We start from the raw sequence: 22,399 nt of genomic DNA, 5'->3' as shown, positions 1-22,399 counted from the left end.
CTTGGGGAGTGGCAGGTGGATAAAGGTAGGGGTGGAGGAAAGTCCCAGATTCATTGGCCCATCCTGCCCAGAATCTTAGGGCTCACGTTGTTCTGGCCAGCACTTTCAGCTGCTCTTTCCAGAAAACTTCAGGGGACACAGGGCTGGAATTTCTGTGTTCTCAGAGCCAGGATTTGGAGCAGCTCCCTCTCAAGGCTTTCCTTCCCACTCCGGGGGCTCAGAACACTATTGTTTCTGATGCTTGAAGAGAGTGGTGAGACCGGACAGGGACAGGGTTCCCTGCTCACTCTTCTCCCAGTTATCCCACAGATCATTAGAGACCTGGCTGTCCCCAAACTCAAGAAGGGGGAAGAGCTGAACCCAGAAGCAGGGGGTGGGTGTGTAAGGAATGCTGGCAGACGGACGGAGAGATGTGACTAGGGAGAGGTCAGCCAGGGGAACAGAGAGCTTGAGCTAAGAACCAAATCCAGCAGTAGAACAGCCTTTGCCCTTGAGATCTCCCTGGGTCAGAATGAATGAGCCAGACACCACAGGTTCTTGGGGCAGGCAGTGTGGTGTGACCGAAAAAGCACTGGACTTGGGGATTTTTGAGCTGCATTTGAATTCTAAGGCTGCCCCTTAAGAACTGTGTAATCTGGGCAAATGACTTCTCCGAGCCTCAGTTTCCTCTTCAGTACTGTTAGCACAGGCTTTGGATGCAGACAGACTCTGCCCCTAACACCTGCATGACAAACTACTTAACCTCTGAGCCTCAGTTGCCTCATCTGTTAAAAACAGGGGCAGTAACCCCTTTGGAGTGATTGTCAGTATTAAATAAGATAATCAATGGGAAGTAGATTTCACCAGTCACATAGGATCATGGAATAACAATGAGCTTGGGGCCAGGTGACATGGGTTTGAAACTGCCTCCAGCTTGATGCGTAACTTCTCTGAGAACCAACTCCTCCTCTGTAAGAAAAATGACGCCTTCTTCACGGGGGTTCTTATGTGGCTCCGATGAGATAAGGTGTTGTGAAAGCACTTTGTACAGCTCTGCCCAAATGTGAAGAATCCTTTTTGTTCTTCAGCTCACCCTCTAACAAAGGCTGAATGAGTACTGAATTGGCCAGAAAAGGGAGGGCGAGGGAAGGAATGTGAATCTTAGGGGGATTAGCAGAAAACCTCAAATAATTCCTGCACTGTGTTTCTAACGCTTTCCATTAGGCCCCAGCTCCTAAGAACAGCTCACATCCACAGGCAGGCAGGAGGGGCCGGGCATTGTGAGGAGGGAAAAGGAGCCCACTGCCATCAAACCCCAGGAAGGCAATGGAAAGTCCTTGTCTGGAGAGGAAAAAAAGAGGGAGTCTCTCAGGTCTCAGCTCCCTCTGTGTCTCCCTCCATGACCTTGACTCCCTTGTGATCCACAAAGCACAGCTCCCAGCCTTGAGCCAAGAAATGCTGCCTTTCAATGCTCCCCACCTGACAGCTACTGAGCAGATTCCAATATGCTCAGGCTTAGATTCCAGAGAAAAAAGACAGGAGCTCTGCAGTCCCCTAACGGAGGGCAGCTCGCCCCTCCGCCTGCCCCACCAGCCAGAGCAGAGCCCCTCCAGGCAGTCCCCCCACCCCATGTCCTCCACTTCTCTTTGATAAGTCTGAATTAGGACATGATGCCAATGTCCTGCTGGTCCTGGGCTCCAGAGAGAGGCTGCCCTTCTCTTGGGAGCTCAGCCCGTGGGATGTGCAAGGGAAATGTTTCCACAGATTAGTGCCTCCTGGGGTGGGACAGCAGCAGCAGGTGGCAGGAACAGGGCAGGGGAGGGAGCAAAGCCCAGGGAGCCCTTGGGAGGAGCCCGAGGACAGAGGCTTTCTTCTCCAGGCTCCAGCCTCCAGAACCAGGAGGTCTGGGGTTCCTCCAAAGCCCCCTGCCTCCGTTTTACCCCCCAGCTGATGTGGCATAGAACATTTTATTTGACCAATTGTTGTGGCAATTATGGGAGTATCATAGTTTGACTAAGTCTTCCTCCAGGGGTAGAATAAAAGGGAGGATAAGGGGAGGGATGCAGGGGCAGGAGAGGAGAGATGAAGAGCCGGCTAAACAATCCAAGAAGATGGGGCGGGGGCTGGGGGAGGAAAGGAAATTACAGCAAGAAGAAACATATAAGCCCTGGAAAAGGCAGCCCAACGAGCATGCCCTAAATTAAACACTTGTAGAAGGTCAAATCTGGTTGATATTTTTCAAATCTGCATTTGTTCAGTCAGGACTTAACAAGGAGCAGTTAAATCACCAGGGTGAGACAGACAGGCCAGAGACCTTCTAAAGTAGTGACAAGAAGGCAGTAAATGCCGGTCGGCTGAGCGATGGAGTTGCCGGGAGGAAGGGAGAAGCGGGGCTCCTGCTGGCCTTCCCCTTCTCCCTGGCCTTGTTCTTGAGTGTTGAGTGAGTTTAGGAGTGAGCAAGGCAGGTGGGTGAGGTCATTATGATGTGACTTTGACCCAAAGTTTCATCAACACTGGCTTCCCCCTTGGGTTAGTCCTGGCCCAGCGTCAGCCATCCCTGATCCAGCTGTGGCTCCCCAACCTCACAGTTCGTGCAGGTGAGGAACTGGCCTTGGGTCTGCGTCAGCGTTCTGGATGAACTCGAAGATGAATTTCACCTGGGTCTCGTAGGCTTGGACTGAGATTTTCTCATTGATTCCGTGGATGCTGAGGGAAAGAGATTTGTGGGGGAGAGTCCATTGCTCTAGTACAAGTGTTATTACAGAGCACCCCCCACCCTACATCCCCTGAAGCCATTGGCCTTTGACCCTCCAGGGGTAGGAAGTGGGCAAGGTGGGAGCAGCCCTTTGTAGGAAGCGAGGTTTCATGTGACATGTTGGTCATCTCTCCAGGATCCGTGTCCATGGCGAAGAACAGTGGGGGCAGATAATAATAAACTCCTGGGGACTGCAAATCATCTCCTGCTCTGGAATCCATTTGATAATTTCTCCTCTGAGGGAAAGTTATCTTTTAATTCTAAGGCCAGAATTCCAGCTAGACTTACGTCTAAGCCAGCCACCCCCCACCCCACATTACTAGGGGCACAAGTGGATAGGGAGGGCAACTGCCCAGGGTACCTATGGATTCTCTACTTCACCTAGAACCTCACCTCCAGATCCGATGCCCACAACCTGCCTCAACACAACACAACACAACACAACATAACCACACATGTAACCTCAAAGATGAAAGGAAATAAAGAATAGCTACCTTCCCCTACCCCCATTAAAAAATGAACACCCCCCCATGAAATCTGTTCTTAAGCTCATATTGAAATATTTTTGTTTTATTGGCAACTGACTTATGATGAGGAAATCGGAGCTGGATATGGTGAAGAGCAGAGAGGTAAATGGCAATCGTCCCCCCCATACCCCAGGACTAAAAATTTGCCAAAGAACCCACAAAGTAGTAATTCACATGCAGTAGTTGAAATTAGTGCGTAGGTCTCAGACCCCTACACTGTGCTTTCTTTTGAGAATTCAAAGCACAAGCCCACCTTTGACCTCAAATGTGTCTGCATTTCACTGACTGGAAATTGAGAACTCTGGAGTACCCCCTCTTGGGGGAGAAAATGAGATCCAGAGGGGAAGCACTCTCTCAAAGGGAGGAAGAGGTGGGATTAGCGCTCAAGGGTCCTAATTCTTCCAGGTTCTCTCCGGTCATCTGATTATCTCCATCCCTGAAAACAGTCACCAATTCCCACTCATTCTGGGGAGTGGCAAGACTCTGGTGCTCAGGAAAATTGGCCAGTTGGGTTCCATAATATCTTTATTTTAGTTTGTGCAAACCCTGGGTTTCTCCCATTCTGTGGACTGTCAGAAGAACGGCGTGGGAAAGGGACAGGTCAGATGTATCTCCTCTCTCCACCAAGCTGTCCAAACCTGTTCCATTCACTCACCTGCTGAAGCTCTGAGGCTGCAGGTAGATGGGGTTGAACCGGTAGATGCCAGTGGTAAGGTTCGTATAGTGTCTGCTGTCTGTGTTGCCAATACAAGTACCTAGAAAGGAAGAATCAAGAGGAATGGGGCTTTATGTGAGCAGCCAAGCCAAGGAAGTGGTGGCAGGTGGGCTACCTGGGAAATTGGGACCCCTGTGTCACCACAGAAGATGTCTGGCCCTTCCTTGGAAGGCTGAGGCTATGAATTTTTGTCCTTCAGGCTACCCATTCTCAAAACCTTTCTAAAACACCACTGCAGCCAGGAACATGGGATATCTTCCCAAAGGCATTAATGAGACATCCCTTGAATGGTCCAAAGTGCCCTCTCTCCGTGATGACCATGGAGGCCAACAGCATCATTTCATACCCATAGCCAGGTTACTCTAGAAATCTAGATATCCAGAAATCTAAGTACATCTTCCTTATTGTCTGAGTTTTCTTGTATATCACCCAGGTCAGAAATAAACACTCTCTGGGGGAATTTTACTGCTATAAAATGCAATCTTCTTCAAGTAGAACATAATTTCCTGTTATTCTTGTCCTCTGAAGGATGACTCTGTCTTCCTAGAGTCAAATTTCAGGTTTGGAAAGTCCCAGGATACTCTCCAGTGTCCCACTCTCCTGAAGGTAGCAGGTCACCCCATTCCCCAGTAGGAGTGTTCTTTGAAAAAAGACCTCCTGGAACATCAGTTAAAGTGTGGTGGGATGATCTGGGATGGTAATTTGTGTTTTGTTCTACTTTCCACTCCTGGTTTTAAATGGATAATCAGCCCCTTCACAGTTCCTGGCTTTGGGGATTTCTGCTAGTTGATGCCTGCCTATCTTTATTCTGTAAAAGCCCAACTCTGTTGATGGGATTATGGCAGGTACCCCAGAAAGGAGAGGGTAAGATAGGGAGCCTTTGAGGGCCAAGAGAGGAGAATCTGGGAGTGTGCAAGCCAGGGTTCCTAGGTGGTGGGGACCCAGGCCCTGCTCTGTGGCAGGAGTCCAAGCAGGTGGCAAATCTCAGAGGGTACATTCAGGGTATGTTCTTGGGTCTAGAGTCAAAGATCTCACCCCCTAGACAGGCCAGGGAATCCGAGGAAATCTGCAACCTGAAGTGACCTTGTGGCCAGGACAATGGATGTCTCAGAGGCAACCACAAGGACCGATGACCACGGACTAAGGGATCCTGATGCTATGCTGTCGCATAAGACCCCAAGGGCCTGATTCAGGTGGTGGTGGTGGTGCTTGGAGGCTTCGATAATGTCTGAGGTTGAATTTCTGAGGAGTGGATCTGATTGAAGTTGACTAAAAAACAAGGCTGCTCTTTTCCCCCACACCCGAGGAGCTTATGGGTGCAGGATTTCACTGTAATCTCTTTAAGGGCCCATGCCTAGCCCAGGGGCGGGTCCTAAGTATTAATATTAGCTTAGAAAATGAGAGGATCCATGATTAAAGCTAGATAAAAGGAAAGTGAACACAGGTCTTCACATTAGAGCATCTCTTCCTCACATCACAGACCACAGATTCTCAAACTGTGGTCAGTCATCATTCCGGTGTCAGAATCCCCTGGGGTATTTGTTAAAAAGGCAGATTCCGGGGTCCTCTCCAGAGCTGGTTAACCTGAATCCTTGGGAGTGGGTCCAGGTAATCTGCATTTTAATAAATTCCCCAGGTGATCCTCTTCTCCTGTTAAATTTGAGAACCACCGTCTATACAGCATAGACTTGGAAGGTACGCCAGAAAACTGGGAAAGGGGTGTAGCGGCGCTGCTACCGGGAGAGGTGAAGGGGGTTAATTCAGGTGGTACAGCCAGGAGGAGTTTCTGGGCTGAGGATTTTGAGCTCTGTTGCTGAACTGCTATCCTAGAGTGGATCAGAACCAGATGGGGAACCTGGCCCCCTCTGTGGCTCCTCCAGAGGAGGGGGAATCGGAGCTGATCCTCTCCTCCATGCCAGACTGGCTGGCCTAGGTTAAGCAAGGACCCAGGCTTGGCTGACCTAATTTATTGTTTCTGATCCTTTCCTGTTTGCTTTTTCACTTCTACTCAGAGGGGAAAATACAGCTCCAGCCCCTTCAGGAGAGGAAGCAGCCAGCTGTTTCCAGGCTGAACAGCTGGGGTGGGGGTGGGGCAGTGGATGTTAGACAGGATACAGTTCCAGCCCCCCGCCCCCAGCCACAGCTGATGAAGTCATTACCTGGGGCAACAATGTTGACTTCCGGGAAGACAGACTGTATGGTCTGGCGGAGCAGCTGGTAGCCCAAGGCCTGATCATCAGAGGGGCTGACAGGCAGGGGGTCAAAGGCATTCAACACGTGGAACTGGATCCGGTCATCAGCCACAATGTCCTTGGCTAGTTTTAGGACCTTGAGGGAAGAAACAAAGGGAGTTCGATTTATTAATCTGCCATCCAAGTACTGTATGAATTTAAACAGTCTTGATTTCTCTCCAGCAAGGCAGAGCCCTGGAGTTTACAGAGGAGACTCATTTTGGCACTGGGACCTCAATTTCAGCCGACTGGTTGTAGGAGATAGAAGGGCTGGTATTCCTGGAAATCTACAGCATGGTAGATTTAGGTTAAATGTTTGGGAGGTTGCCTTAACAGCCACGAGGCAGGTGGGGGATTGGAAAATCAGGAAATTGGGTCCTTTCCCTTGGGTTGAGAACCATGGGCTGGGTGAAAATGTAGAAGAGACAGCACAGTGGAAATCTCAACCATCTCGAGAGAGGGGGATAGATGTGATGACCTCACTTCAGCCTGGGAGAGTCTCTGACAGATGGTGACAGGGTCATATACTTTCTTTCTTTCTTCTCTCTGGGCATCCCTGCTTCCTCTTTGAAACCAACTGCACTGGAGCCAGGAAGATGAGCTCAACAGACAAGAAGTCAGGAGTTGGGGGACTGGTAGTCAAGTTTTCTCTCTGTGCCTCCTTTCCTCAGGAAGGAACCTGAGGAAGCTTCTAGAAAATTCAGTCTGAAATGACTAGAGCTGAACTCAGCAAAAGTCCTGGTCCCAGGCAGGATGTATACCAGACCCTGAGGATCAGGTCCCGTGGAGCCATGTGGGAATGGACCAGGCAGCTGACTTAGGGTGGCCGCCCAAGCCCACTCAGCCACCCAGGGAAAGCCCCAGCAGTAGTCTCAACCCATCTGATCAGCAGTTGTTTTAGAACCATCTCTGCCCTAGAAAGGGGGGTGTCTGTCTCATAACTGGGGGGCATTATCTCAAGAGGACCACTTTTAGGTCACTGTCCCCTAGAAGCATGCTATGAGCTGAGTCTGGGAAGAAAATGAGGGTTCCTAATTCTGGCTTAGAAACCACCATTTAAAGCAAACCAAATTCCCTGCTGTTGGATTAGGGGTAGGAGCCAACTCACTTGTCAGAGCTTATTTTCACTCTAGCACTTATGTCCCTAATACTCTGCTACAAGAATTAATATATAGTCTGGATATATTCTTGACCCATTGGAAAGGTTCCTGAAGTCATCCCCAGAAGTGTCTGCTGCTCCCTGTCCCAACTTACTTTAAGGTTCCTGCCTCCAGAAATTGAAGACGGCGCACAGATTGGACCACGCTCAATGAGCACAAGGTTTCCCACCAGCTGTTAGGATAGGTCCTGACCCAAACACCTCATTTCTATATTTCCAGTACGAAGAACATAAAAGGCATGCAATGAATGTTGGATACACACATTTTAAAAGATGTGAACCAATAAAAATAATAATGGGAGTTGTCTCATTAAGGAGCTTGCCAAGGTTTATCCCGTTAGTATTGCTGGGCTGGGTATCTGAACGTGGTCTGACTTCACAGGGATGATGCTTTACTGCTTCCAAAGTACCTACAGGTTGAGGTGGCGTGGAGCAGAGCCAGCAAGAGGGTGGTGTTCATTTAAGATGGATTCCTTTGTGGTATGAATTTTGAGCCAGGATTTGAAGGAAGGATACGAAACCGATGGAGAAGAGGCAAGAGGCAGTCTGAGCATGGAGAGGGGCATGTACAAAAACTGAGGAGTAACACCAAACTTTGTGCCACAGACAGCCACTTACTGCTGTGTGATGTTCGGCAAGCCGCTTAACCTCTGTGCCTCAGCTTGCTATCTGTTAACAGGAGGATAATAGTAGCACCTACCTGGTAAGGTGGTTGTTACCACTACTGGAATATATGTAACGTGCTTAGGCTGGTTCCTGGCACTCCATGTATGTTAGCTGTTATTTGCCTGTTTAGAATGGAGGGACCACCCTGGGCAATAATCAGAGGCACAAAGATGGGACTAAGAGAAGGGACTCATCAATGGTAAGAGGGACCTCAAGGGTCACTGTAGAGCACATTGACCCCTCATTTCTCTGAGCTCTCTTCTATTTTATGCGAAGCTGTATTTTCCTCTCAAGTGAATGATAAATTCGTTGAAGGCAAGGACAATGTGTACTTAAAATTGGTAAGGTCTTTTAGAGTTAGCAAGACCAGCTTCTATCCTACTGAAAGGCTGTTCATTAGATCGTCTGTGACAGGCTGTCATCAGCTTGTCCTTGAATATTTCCAGGGGCGGAAAGCTCACCGTCACGTGTTTTAATATATTCCACCTTTGAACAACCCTGTTATGAATGTCTTCCTAATAATGAACTGAGATATGGCTTCCTGTAGCATCTAACCTCCCCCCCACCTCTTTTTATTTATTTTTTAAAGATTCTGTAGAGTCCACAGGATAAAATAGCACAAGACACATCAGCAGGATTTCATCTCTGTTGAGATTAGAGGCCTGTGCTCTTGCTGCCTGAATGCTGCCCCCAGGTCTTTGCTCCTTCTTGGGTTTCAGTTTGATGGCTTGCTTACTGCTGTCTCTACCCACTAGCACCTAAGCCCCTTTAGAATGGGAATCTTGGCTTGTTCACCATTTTCCCAAGTGCTTGGAAGAATGTCTAGCCCATAGTGGCCACTCAATAAACACTTGGTGAATGAATCAATGAAGGAAGACAGGAATTTTCTGTAAAACACTCTAGATAGGTGGACATCCAGCCTCTGAGAAGCTCATTACCATCCAAGGTGCCATACTCCAAAACTCTCCTTTAAGTGGGGTCTCCCTGAAGTATCTCCCAGTGGCCTTATTTCTACTCCCTGAGGCCCATGCAGAACAAACTTTCCTTTCTACATGGAAGGCTGTTACATTTCTGAAGGCGCTTGTTCCGCACAGATGGGTGCCGGAGACCTATCTACATCCACGACGTGGGAGAGACCAGCTAAAGATGGAGGAAGAGGGCTCTGGGAGCCATTTATGTTTCCATCGGATCCAGCGCAAGGCTCTGCACCCTCGGCCCTCAGACCAGCAGGGAGTGTCCCTGATGCATGGAATTGGGGCACGAGGGAGAGGAGTGACCAGGACAAAGAGGTGCTACGTGCTTTTGGGATGACAGGGGCTTTGCATTCCTCCCTGGGGCAGGTGAGCAGGATGGGCCTAAGGATTCCGGAGATTTCACGAGATAGGCCGGGAAGGAAGGCCACTGTGGCAGGGGACTGGAGAGGAGGGAAGAGTGCCAGAACCTGGGGAGATGAAAGCCCCAGCTGGTGGAAAACAGCCCGTGGAAAGGGCATGGAGTTGGAATGAGGATGGAAAAAAAACTGGTGGAAAGCAGCTCAGTGAGGGGAATTCAGTGATTTCCTGGTCCCATGAGTCCCCAGGGAGAGGACAAAGGTTGGCACTGGATGAAAAGCAGCAGAGCCCAGGGCTTACACTGTCCCAGATCCCTGCCAATGCTGGGTGACTCTGGGCTGGCTGTCAACTCATCCCCCCAACCCCTGCAATGAGGGGTGTGCCTCCCACCCTGTGTGAGGACACACAACCTCCTCTGTAGGGAAGGCCGCAGGGAGAAAGGACCACGGAAGTCTAAATGTGGCAGACCCTTGATGACCTGACCCTTACCTTGTTTAATCCTGGAACATAGCATTCATCTGACAGTTGTTACGTTGCTTTTTTTGATCCTTTTCAGAAGGATCAGATTTACCTTCGAAATTCTTTTTAGCTGAACCTGATGTTTAAATAAGCTGGCCTTTCCTACAGATGTCAAACATTCTGTGTATTTCTTTTCACCCTTTGGCTTTCAGTTCAAATATCACATCCTTAGGGAAGCCTTGCCTGACCCCACAGACAAGGTCTGGTTCCTTGCTATATTCTGTGATAGCACCCAGCCCCCTTTCCTCATAGCACTCATCACGGTTTGCTATTATACATTCACTTTTATAATTTTAAAATTGATATTCATAGCAGAACATTGCAAGGCGCTGTCCGCAACCCTCTTCTCTCCAGACTTCACACACCCTTCCCACGGGATTTTATTGGCTGTAGAGGTTTCAATTAATAATACTCCAGCCTCTATCTCTAGTTCATTCTTTCTCTAGATCTGAGGTATTTATACTTGCCTATTAATATATTAGAAGCTTCTCAAATTTCTAAACCCTTCTATTTCTCTGTGAACTTGCTCTTCTTCCTGAATTCCCAATCTTGGTTAAAGGCGTCAGCACCTGGCCAACTACCCAGGTTTAAAACCGTGGGGCTGTCCTGCCTTTCACTCACCCCACATCCATTACACACAGCGACCTGCTGAACCCAACTCTCACACCCACCTCTGGTGGGTACCTTCTTCACCCCATGACCACAGCCTTAGTTCAAACCTCTATACCCACTGCCTGAGATGTTGCAACAGCTTAACTGTTTCTTCTTACTCCAGGGCTTCCTCAGCATCACCACTAGCACTGTCTCCCTAAAAAAGAATCTGAGTCTATCACAGCCCTGTTTGAAGACCTCTGACAGTTCCCTTTTGTCCACAGATTAGAGCCCAAACTCCTCGGCGTGGCATACGAGGCCTTGATCCCCAAACGACAACTCCATTTTCATCTTCCATTACTTCTCCCCCAAGTTATCCAACTCTTTAGACTTTATTTTAGCTGTATTCTGAATGTCTTACTTCTAGCAAAGTCCTATTTGTCTTTAAGTCCCAGTTCAGATTTCTAGTGATCACAAAAGACTTTCTTGATCCTCAGAGGTAGCATCAGCCCCCTTCTTTGCACTGGTCCTGTGGTAATTTGTTCAGCCCTATTTGTTATAATCCAAGTGTAGTGTAGTGGCTAAAAGCACAGACTCCGGAACTAGTGCTGGATGTATAATCCTGGGCATGTTATTTACCTCCTCTGTTTATCTGTGTCTCTGTTTTCCCTGTTAAATGAGGATAATATATTTCCTACCTCATAGAGTGGTTGTAGGGATTAAATGAGTATGTGTCTACCTGAGAACAGTGCCAAGAGCACAGAAAGTTCACTGCCTGTGTTTGCTACTATTGTTATCACTTCCTATTTGTCGCTTATTATTATCATTCATCTCCCACCCCCAGACTCCAAGTTCCCCCAAGCCAGAGATCTCCTATCCCAGCCAAGCACCTGGCACATAGGAAGCCTTTGAAAAATCACTGAACAAATGAGAGCCTGGGCCAGCCCTGGGATTGCGGCTCCACCCCAGTCCCGACAGACACATCTCACTGATGCTGACTCAGTTGTCAGGAACACATGGTACGTACCTCCTGGACTGTCTGTGCAGGGTGAATTCGGAAGTTGACGGTGGCCTGGGCCACAGGGGGGATGACATTCACCTAGAGAGAGACCCACAAATCCTGGCTGAGCCGACCTCAAGCCCCCCACACCTGACCCCTGCCCAGGAAGTGCCAACTACCACCTGCAAGGGGAGAGGAAGCTGATTTGATTGAAAAATCCAAGGCTTAATTTTTTCAGTCAGCCCCTGTCTTCTTTGGGCCCTTGACATGTGTTCAATGCTAGAGGTGTGTCTCTGCTTCAGGCCAGACTTTCATGCTTCTTGGTCCTGGAGGGGGTCACAGAGAGATGCTCAGAGAAAGACTGCTTTCTCTGGGAGCGCACGGACACCTCTGCTTTGGCCCCATGCAGTGCCACAGGCAGTCTTCTGTGTGTGCTCTTTCCCAGGGCACCCAGGACACTTTTGCAGCGGTCAGCGTTAGTCCTTACTCAGGATAGGGCACCCAGAGCATCTGAGGCCCCATCATGGCCCTCAGGGGGTTGACCATGATAATGGTGGTGGTGACGGTGACGGTGATTTCCCACATCCAGCTGCAAAATTTGACTCTGTTCTCTGTTTGACCAGGAAAAATCCAAGACTAATTGGAGAAGAGAGTTAAGCTATGGAGGGAATTTTTCCCCAGAGCCCGCGAGAGAACAGATTCCCCAATTGCCTATCTTTCTTTGAACTGGTATGGTGCAAAAAAAGCACCAGGCTAGGGACAGGAGAACTGGCTGTTATAAATTAGCCATGTGATTTTGAATAATGACAACCTCTTTGTGTCTCTGTCTTTCAATTGGCAATTGGGGCAATAATCCTCTGTGAGGAGGACCAAATGGAATAACAAATGTGAAAGTATTCTGGACAGATAAAAACACCATTCAAATGCAAGGACACAGTACTGTTATTTTGGTGAACTCTCTAGGCAGCTGGTGAAGCCAGCCCGGGCCTGGCTGACACGCCAGACACACTCGGGCCTGGCTGACACACACAGTTACGTCAGGAGTGAATTCTGAGGCACCATTCGCTTACACTTAACCCAGGCTGCACAGTACCAGGGCTCCACAAGGCCACACTGTATTCTAGGTGAATGGTGCTCCTTGAATGTGTGCTGGTGGTACTGGTAGAAATTGGAATGGTCTAACTCCTTTCCAGATTTCAGAAAGGCCTCAGCCCAGGCGAGCTAGCGTGGCTAGTTCAAACAGACAAGCCCCTTAGTGGCTGGTCCAACTGGAAGGAGACCAATTTGCTGAAAAGTAGTTCTTGGAAAAAAAATTATCAAAGTATTGGTTCACCTGAAACTTATTTCTATAAAATGTAAACCTCGGGAGTTTCCTGGTGGTCCAGTGGTTAGGACTCTGTGCTCTCACTGCTGAGGGCCCGGGGTTTGATCCCTCGTCGGGGAACTAGGATCCCACAAGCCTCGCTGCGTGGCCAAAAAAAAAAAAGTAAACCTCATAGAATTTACGTTTGCAAAGGCCACCCAATATTTACTGTATTTTGGGGAATGACAGTGTATGTATTTTAAGTGTTATGTATATCACAAATGTTATAGATTTTTTAAATGGCAGGTGAGTTTCTCTCATTCAATTCAGGGTAACACTAGGGGAAAATAGATTCATCATTCATTAAATTTGTGAGGTGAATAAATCTTCCAAAATATGAGGAAGAATAATAAAAAGGTGGTAGGGAGGTTGAGAATCTTTAAGCCTATGTGACCAAAATGCTAAATTAATATGTTACATGTTGAATGAGTATAGGTCACAAGAATTAACTGCCAAATAATGCCTCTTCACACCAGCGTAATGGTTGTTTTTTTGAAGGGGTACAGACCCAGAGAACCTGAGGGGGGCCCCTGAAATGCACATATATGAAACTTGGCCAGCAATTTCATGGAGTTTGTAGACGTCAGCTTAGAACCCTTGCTCTTGAGGCTTACCCATCTGATGACACAGGACAGTTCAGCGCTGGGCCTTCCTACTATTCAAATTGTAACCAGAGAAGGAAGGAGAAGCCAGGAGATAAAGACAAGGGATGGAGGGGTGTGTGGGAGGAACCAGGTGATGTTACCTTGACCCCTGCATTGAACATGGTGAGTGCTGTGGTGGTCCTGACCAGCGCATTGGTTATGTAATTCCTCTCCATCAACCTAAAGCAGAAGGACTAAGGTAAGACAATGTATAATGGAAAGAAAGAATGGGTTGTTGGACTACCCCCTTTCCTGAACCTTGGAGATCTTTAAGACAAGGAGGGATGTCCTATGTACGAATTAGATGTAGTGTCTGGTGGCTGAGGGATGGTTAGTCAGGCCCAGTTAAGCCAAAGAGAGGGGACTGGGAAGTGGGTAGGTTTGGGGTGGGGGATATGAGGGGCAGAAAGATAAAACTTTACCTGCTTACAAGGGGCTGAAATAGCCACAGGTTGCTCAGGACTATGTTGGTCGGGAAAGGGAACTGAAAGGGAAAGCAGCAGGTCAGCAGGATTTCAGAGGGGTCAGCATAACAGGCTCACTGTTCTGGGGCCTGTGTCTCTCCCTACTTTGGATCTGCCTTGAGGGCACTTGGCAGTAGCCTCAAGGATGAGTGGGAACCAGCTCCCTCAGGCTGCCCGGTGTTAGGTCTCAGGTTCTCAGCCTGAGCGCCAACAGCCCCAAAGAACAAGCTGGATCCCTGCGTCCTGGGCTCAGCCACAGGCTGGGAACAGGGGAGAACGGGCAGAGCACTGGTCAGCAGTAGGGCTCCTTTATTACTCGAAAGGCAACTTCTCCGCCACCCTTTCTTCCTCTTCCACAGCTGACAAGGGGTCTGCGAGACTCCTGCTCATACCTCGTTTGCCAGCTGCTGCAATGCCATCTTGAATGGCCCGCCTCCAAACATGTTCGGCATTGGTGTCTGCTCCAGTCTGGAAGAGAAATGGAGCTCTCAAGACTCACTCAACTCAGTCTAAGACCAGCAGAGTCTGAAGAGAAGGAGAGAGATAGGATGTTTCAACAGGCCTGGCCAGGAGGCCTCCCACTCACCTCCCCATCACCTCCACCAATCCAACCGTTCCAAGATCTCAGAGCACAAGTGGGGCTACCTCTGCTCCACCAGCAGGAGCGTCCCTGTCTACCAAGTCCAAGATAGGCACCCCCAGTCTCATTGCACCTACCACACTGCAGCCAAATTGTCAGTCTCTTCCGCTAACTGTTGAGTTCCTAGAGGAAAGGGACTGTCTGTATGCCCATCACTGGCTACAAAGTTTTGAACATGGTAGATAGTTAAATATTTAACTGAATGAATATAATTCCTCTTCCCACTCTGCAAGAAAACTGGCCAGAGGTAAGCTCTGCTGTTACAGGCCCAGACCCACAGCCAGCAGCCTTTATTTACCTTAGTTATCTTGCCAGGGCAGGTGGAGAATTTAGACAGTTCTTTTCCAGCTTGTGAGCTCTAACTTCAGGCCTGGACTTTGGACTATTCCAGCTACCTAACCTAGCTTTTGTCTGCTGGTCCTTACTTGCCGTAATGGATAGATCCTCTTCTGAGGTCTAACCCACTGTACTTCCCGCAGCCCCCATGGCGGCTTCTCAGCCCAGCTTCAGGACAAGAAGCTTAGCTTCCTCAAACTCAGAGTGGGAAAATGCCAGGTCTTCCAGCCTGAGTCTGGCAAGGGAGCAGGGCCAGGAATTGCTTACCGGCTGACAGCAGCTGCGAGGATGCCAATGCTTGTTTCCTTTGGAGGAGCTGAAGAATGGCCTGGAGTCATGTTTACTTGCAGCATGAGGTCAATTGCACCCTTCTCGGAGACTGAAACCCTGTAGGAGAGGGTCAGAGAGGGCCCTCCTGACCTCCTCCCACCCTGAACGATCCCATAGGCCCCAGGCCCATCTGTGCAGTGTCTGGTGGGCCAGGAGGTCAGCTTCATGCTGTTTAACAAAGTGTACTCTAGAGGAGGAAGGGAAAGGGAGGCCCAGACCTGGTCAAAGATCGGGGTGATTAAAGCAAGAGGAGTAAAATAAAGAGTTGTTTCGCATGGTCTAGAGACACCAGGCTGAGGTCAACTCTAATGGGGTGAGAACACCTTCCAAGCTGGGGGCTGGGGTGCTTTACTCACATGGCAAAGGGCTTCTGGAGGTTGGGAATGAAACCATCCAAGATGGAGCTCCCCTCATCCACAATGAAGGCTAGCTGGATGCCCCTTGCCTGTAGGAGGGCTGAGATCTTCTGAGCCCCATTTACCCCTGATACCTGCAGACATTGAACCCAGAGCCACAGTCCTTCTCAGCCTGACCTCCAGAGGTAGCTCACAGAGACACATTCAGCATAGCTGGGGGCTCCAGAGCCTCCCTACCCAGGCTCCTTCCTGGGGGGCAGGGCCCTTGACAATCCTGCCTCACAGAATCCTGGAGTGTCAGAGCTGGAAGGGCCCAACGCCCCTCATTTCACAAGTGAAGAAACTGGGACCCAGAGTGGCAGGTGATTTGCCCAGGGTCAAAGTAAGTGGCAATAAAACACATTCGTTGATCTCCCTGTTATTTCTCTTCCCATCACACCAGTCCTCTAGGTGTAGCTGATGGATTACGTGCCTGCCTCAGGTATTACCAGGGAGTTTGTTAAAAATTCAGATCCATGCATATCACTAAGTGAAAGAAGCCAATCTGGAAAGACTATATACTGTATAATTCCAACTATATAACATTCTAGAAAAGACAAAATTAGAGAGACAGTAAAAAGATCAGTGGTTGCCAGGGTTTGGGGGAAGGAGAGAGGGATGAATTGGCAGAACACAGAGGCTTCTTAGGGCAGTGAAAATATGTATGACACCATAATGATACCATATATGTTATTATACATTTGTCCAAACCCATAGAATGTACAACACCAAGAGTGAACCCTAATGTAAACTATAGCTTTGGGTGATTATGATGTGTAGGTTCATCATTTGTAACTAATGTACCACTCTGGTGGGGGATGTTGATACTGGCGGAGGCTGTGCATTCTTGCAAATAAGGGAAATCTCTGTATCTTCTCATTTCTGCTGTGAACCTAAAACTTCTCTTAAGAAAAAAAGTCTTAGGTTCCCTGGTGGCGCAGTGGTTGAGGGTCCGCCTGCCGATGCAGGGGGCACGGGTTTGTGTCCCGGTCCGGGAGGATCCCACATGCCGCGGAGCGGCTGGGCCCGTGGGCCGTGGCCACTGGGCCTGCGCGGCGGGAGAGGCCGCAGCGGTGGGGGGCCCGCGTACCACAAAAAAAAAAAAAAAGTCTTTAAAAAACAACAAATTTGGATCTATGGCACAGAGCCCAGACATCTGCATTTTGGTCAAAGTCCTTAGATATTTCTGGCGACAGATACACAGAGAAGTTGGCAAATTACCACGCCATATCCTGGAGACAGTGCAGCCGGGGAGCAAACCAGACCAGGGTGAAGCATACTCCCTCCCCCAATAGGGGACCCAGAGATAGGTATAGGATGAAGGGGTTCTACCTCCTCGTCATGGCCCAGAGCAATGAAGAAAGATCTTCGGGGGATGTAGTTTCTGATCAGCAGAAGCTCCAAGGCCTGCAGGATTGCCTGGGGGACAGAAGGACAATGGAAGAGGAGAAAGGCTTATTCTCTAAGGTGTGGCACCAACGGGGCATCAGAGACATTTGGCTGCTGGCAATAGGGCTGATGGAACTAGGATGTGATAGACTCTCTTTGGAGAGAACAAATTAAAATGGTCCCGGGGATGGGATGTAGGGAAGCAGAGCTCTGCATGAAACTTTTACCACCTAGAGAAAAGCATAAATTTATCAATGTCAGAGCTGAAAGGGTACCTGGGGATCATCTACTCTAATCCCTATTTCACACTTGAGAAATCGGGGCCTAGGGAAGTGACAAACTGATGACTGGAACCGAGGTATCCTGAAGCCAAGGTTCTTTCTACCATAGCCTCCTGCCTCCCAGGGGTTAGCCAAGCACCCCCCTCCTGGGTTAATCTTTAGGACTCCAAGGCAGAGGGAACTTAGCGTTTCAAGACCATAAGAGAGTTCTTGTTGTCCAGTGTGCCTCGACCATAGATGAAGCCATCACTCTCCAACCCAGAAAATGGGGGCACGTCCCAGCCTTCGTCAGGGGCAGGCACCACATCAATGTGAGCGAGGAGCATGTAGGGCTGCAGGCTGGGGTCCGAGCCTTGGACAGTGAACAGGTGGCTGTACTCTCCCACAGCTTCATGCCGGATAAAGCTGGTTTTGAACACAGTAGGAAAGACTAGAAGCAGAGAGATGAAAAGCAATGAGAGAAAGCCAGATTCAACAATTGCCTTTGGTTTTCCTACCATTTGATTCTTCCTGCTTTTTTCTTTTCCCTTTAAAACAGGCAGCCTCCTTTAGGAAGCCTTCTGGTACAAAGCCAGTCTGATTCCTGATTTGCCCAATCTCTGAAATACCTCTTCCCTATATTATAATGTGCTATTACTGTGTAATAACCTGCATATCAAGACCCCACCCTTATGACAGATAAGAGCTCAAGATCTGGCTTGGTCTGACCTCTAATGTTGCCACAAATACACGTTACAGGATGACGGAGATGAAGACTATGTTAAATTTTAAATATAATAGGCCCCAGTATCCAAATTACTTGGAACCAAACATGACCACTATATATATATTAAAAAATCAGAGATAGTTTTCTTTTACAAAACAATACTTTTAATGTTTGTGTTATATGGAGATAAAAGATTATTCTGTCTAGCATATGACCACAATTTTGTGTGCAGGTGTGGGTGTTCCCAGGGTCAACTATTCTGGTTATAGATAAGTATTAACACAGGCGGCCTTAGAAACATGGGAGAAAGAACTTTGATCTCCCTCTGGGCTGTGTTGGAAGAATCCATATATACCTCTGTGGATACCTAAAACCAACCAACCAAACAAACAAACAAAAATGAAGACATGCTTTTTTCTTGTCAGCCAGCTTATCTAGTCTACTCTTACTGTACATTTCTTTCCTGATTTTTATCTCCTATTTAGTGAAGACTTTCAGCCTGCTGGATTGACCCCAGATCCACCCGTCCCCAGAGTGTTAGAGAGGGGGCTACTTGCTGTGCCTTTGCCAGCCCCTCCCGCCTGAGACTTGAGGGGGGCTGTTTTTTATTTGATTTAGGAAAGTGGCCTCACTACTTTCCATGAGCTTTTTCTATGGGGAGGGGGAGCTCCAAGTCTCCTTTTTTCCGTTGACCCATATTTCTTTAGCTCATGGGCAGTGGGGTAAGGGGAGAGGACTGATGTGATAGTTCAAAGCTGTCGACTGCCTAGAAGCTCAGAAACGTGTTAGTAATGAATCTGGAGTAGGGCTTGGGTAGGTGGGATGTGCACATGTGTGGGCTGTAGGTATGTGTATGGAGATAGGGGTGGGAGGAGCATGGAGCATAGTTCTGGCAACTATGGGAGAAGGAATTCCTAGTCCTACCTTTTGATTAGATTATAATTATTGACTGACATATTTAGGGCAAAGATTGGGAGAGTTCAAACTCCAACCAAACAGCTATGTGCCTTGGTTCTTCAAAGGGCAAATCTATAGTCTCTACTCTGTGTCCACTCTAACTCCTGGACTCTCCCTTCTATCGCTCCCCACTATGTACAAACTTTGGTCAAAAGAGGCCCATACAAATTAGGTTGCCCGTGGTCAGTCACAAATTAAACTTCTTTATCACTTTATAATAGCACCGCATCTCCAGCGCTACCTCTCCTACCCCTTTTGCACAGTTTGTGGCTGACCTTTATGAATGTATTCTCCAAACTCAGCCAGGGCTGTCGTGTTGAGCTCCTCGGGGCTGAAAGACACTGTTGGAATCTGGATGGCACCTATCAGAGTCAGAGATGGAAGATAATAACAACCATTGATTTTTCCACAGCCCTCTGTACATAAAAAGTTCTCTTGCATTCATTATCTTATTGTGGAGGGCAATACAATCCTTTGACGTAGGCACTGTTGTTTTCCCTTATTCGAAACTGAGGAAACAAGCTTACAGGCGTTAGGTGAGCTGCTCAAGACTGTCCAGAAACAAGCAGTAGAACTGGGATTTAAACTCAAGTTCTTTGAATTTATTTAGGCTAATATGTTTCTTAAAGGAAAATAAAGTCCAAGATGGGATGGGGTGGGGGAGGTCAGACAGGAGTAGATTTTATATCCTGACCCTGCGTGGGAAGCTGCTATAAATTGCTTCTAAGGTCTCACTCTGCCTCTGAAGCCACCATCCCTTCAATGAATCTAAGGAGCCCGCTGTCCTGGGTCCCTACAAGAATGAAGCTTTGTGTGCTTTTCTGTACAGAGAGTAGGCTTATTCCTCTTAGACTGGCTCATCCAGTCTCACTGTTCTCTCAGCCAAGGCCAGCTTTTGGGGCACATGATGCCTGGGAAGGGGTGGATTTAGAAGCTCCCAAACAAGTTCTTCAGTCATAAACAATCTCATCCACTCTACCCGGAAGTCTCAGTTGCTGAGTTGCCACTAGGTTGATCCCTTGGTGAAGGCTTTACATTCTTAAAGAGTTCCACTATCAAATACAAACAGCGGAGGTGGGAGGGGGAGGAGGGGCGCAGAAACACATGGATCATGAAATTATTTGATTAGATGGCTGTCTGAAAACACTGGGAACAAGTGCACCCAGGGCAGCTTGATGTCAAGGGAGGGCCTCTGACTTCTGTACTCAGTTTTGCTAAGAGTCAACCCTGCGCCATAGCCTCCCACCTAGGTGGGGAAGCCAAGGTTCAAAAAGACTAAAACTGCCTACATGAGATTGAGAGGCAGACTCAAGTTCTGAACTCAGGTGTTTTGTCCCCTGCTCAGCATTCTAAGCCATGTTGCTATGAGGCCCCCTTTTTAGGTTCTAATCTAGCTTTTGCTTTCTTCTGTGCAGGGAGACTCTGGTGAGCTGCTGCCCAATGCCCTTCAGAGAACTATTTATACTATGATGCTTTGGGAAAGCCCTGCTCTGCGTCCCAGGCCTATCGCTCCAGCACAAACACAATTTATCTTTAACAATGAGGGTTAGCTTTTGCATCTGCCGGCACGTTTGTGTAGGCAGTTCCTTTTAATCCATCACTTAATGGAAGGGAAAAGACTGGCGTTAAGCCCAATGGTGAGGAAGGATCTCATTAAACCACAGGATCTAGCACTCAACAGAAACTTTCTTCTTTTCTCCTGGAAAACGCAGATTGGGAAGGTAAATAAATCTTTAGCCTTGGTTTGCGGTCTAGGGGAGAGATGTCCTTTAGGAGAAGAAATTAGGAACGCTCACACCCCGGCAACACTCCCACACCTCTTTTTGGAGCCATCTAGAAACTACAGGCACTAGATGTTGTCACCCAGTGCTTACTCCAAGGTGCGGGGTGCTGGGGAAGATCATTTAACTGACCTAAACTTCAATTTCCCTCATCTGTAGATAAGATTCAGATCATTTAGTCTTAAGTGATTTAACAAGTGAAAACTCTCAAAGGTTAAAAGCTGTTGTATTTTTTTTTTTACTCATTACACATTTATTGTACATTTTCACAATCTGGATTTGCCACAGAACTGGGGGCATGGGGTGAGGGAAGGGGGGCAGGGGATACTGGGATAATATGGGGGGGTCTAGAACACAGCACCCTCACCCCCAGCATCTCTCCCTACCCTTTCACACCACAGCTTAGATCTCCCTGCTCCCCCTCCACACAGAAACCTCGAGTGTGGGGGGAAGAGTTTAGGGGGTCCCCTCCAGTGTCAGGTTAAGGGACTGCACCCTCAGATCCCTAAAATTGTGCCATTTAAAAAGACATTAGACCCTTCCTTTATCACTTCACCTAAGGAGGAGACCTGGAGAGGGGCAAGAATCCCCATCTTCCAGCAAGTCCTACATTGGCAGTGATCAGTACCCCTGGCCTGAATTCAAGGGGGCAGTCAGAGGAGCTGGGCAGTGATGTGGCAACACCCCCCAAATGAGGGAGGAGGGTATTCAGTCCAACCTCCAGCAGGGGTGGGGCCAGAGATTTCACGCAGGAATTGGAGGGATTCTTTGCCCTGCCCCGTCCTCCCCAAGGCAGTGATGACCCCCTGACACACTGGCAGCCACCTCTTCCAAAAGAGATCAGATTGTGGCCAACCCCCGTGCTCCAGGCAAGCAGAGGTGGGGGTGGGGTAGTGTGGATAAGGGCAAAGTTGAAGCTTCCAGGGTAGGCTGGGAACGCTGGAGTCCCCAGAAGCCAGGTCTAGGAGAAGAATGGGCTCCCCAAGCCGGGCACGAGGTGCCGTGAATGGGGCCAGGGCTCGGCGGTGGGGTGTTGCGGAGCTTGAGCTCGAGTAGCCGACCTCTGTGGCGGTAGAAGGGAGTCGCGGGTTGGCCCGAGGAGACAGCGACCTATATATGAGAATAAGTGGTGAAGGGGACCCAGGTTCACCTTTCAGAGCCTCCTTCATTGCGACGCGCTCCTCTTGGCTGAACTGAGAAGGGATTCGCGGCGCCCTCTGATGCCCCTGGCCCTTGCCCCGCAGGCCCTTCGATCTGGAGACGGCGGCGATACCTAGCAGTAGCACAGCCGCCAGGGCCAGCAGGCAAACGTACGGCCGAGCCATGTTCCTCTCAATTCCTCGCTGCCAGTCGGCGGGCTGGAGTTTGGACCTAAATAGCCAGACGGCGATCTTCGGCCTGTCACTGCTCTAATTCCCGCAACTGCCTTAGTCTCACTCCATTCCCAGGGCTGGCCAATCATCCCTTGCCTGGGGATGCAGGACAACCAATCCACGGTACGGCCCCGCCCCAGGCCCGCAAGGCCTTTTGGGGGTTGTGGTTTCTCGCCCTGTAGCTCGTAGCGTAGGGTTCCAGGCAAGTTAGTGCAAGGTCTTGCCTGCACTTGATCTTCTGCTTTGAGATACTCGTAAATCCCTTTC

At 48.8% G+C, this 22,399-nt stretch overlaps 1 protein-coding gene across 1 annotated transcript; it reads right to left on the bottom strand.

Moving 5' to 3' along the window:
* Positions 1-1,934: 1,934 nt before the first annotated feature.
* On the bottom strand, positions 1,935-22,207 carry PM20D1 (peptidase M20 domain containing 1). Its single transcript, XM_065878646.1, has 13 exons — positions 21,910-22,207; positions 19,254-19,340; positions 17,513-17,745; positions 16,978-17,064; positions 15,607-15,740; positions 15,188-15,307; positions 14,337-14,412; positions 13,903-13,964; positions 13,582-13,660; positions 11,501-11,572; positions 6,136-6,304; positions 3,917-4,016; positions 1,935-2,685 (listed from the first exon to the last, which is right to left on the bottom strand). The coding sequence occupies exons 1-13, from the start codon at positions 22,082-22,084 to the stop codon at positions 2,562-2,564; spliced, it is 1,518 nt and encodes a 505-aa protein (XP_065734718.1). The 5' UTR covers positions 22,085-22,207; the 3' UTR covers positions 1,935-2,561.
* Between the last annotated feature and the right edge of the window lie 192 nt (positions 22,208-22,399).

The sequence above is a fragment of the Phocoena phocoena genome, chromosome 1 (assembly GCF_963924675.1).
Source record: "Phocoena phocoena chromosome 1, mPhoPho1.1, whole genome shotgun sequence".
Lineage (NCBI taxonomy): Eukaryota > Metazoa > Chordata > Mammalia > Artiodactyla > Phocoenidae > Phocoena > Phocoena phocoena.
This window is presented reverse-complemented; position numbering and strand designations above follow the sequence as displayed.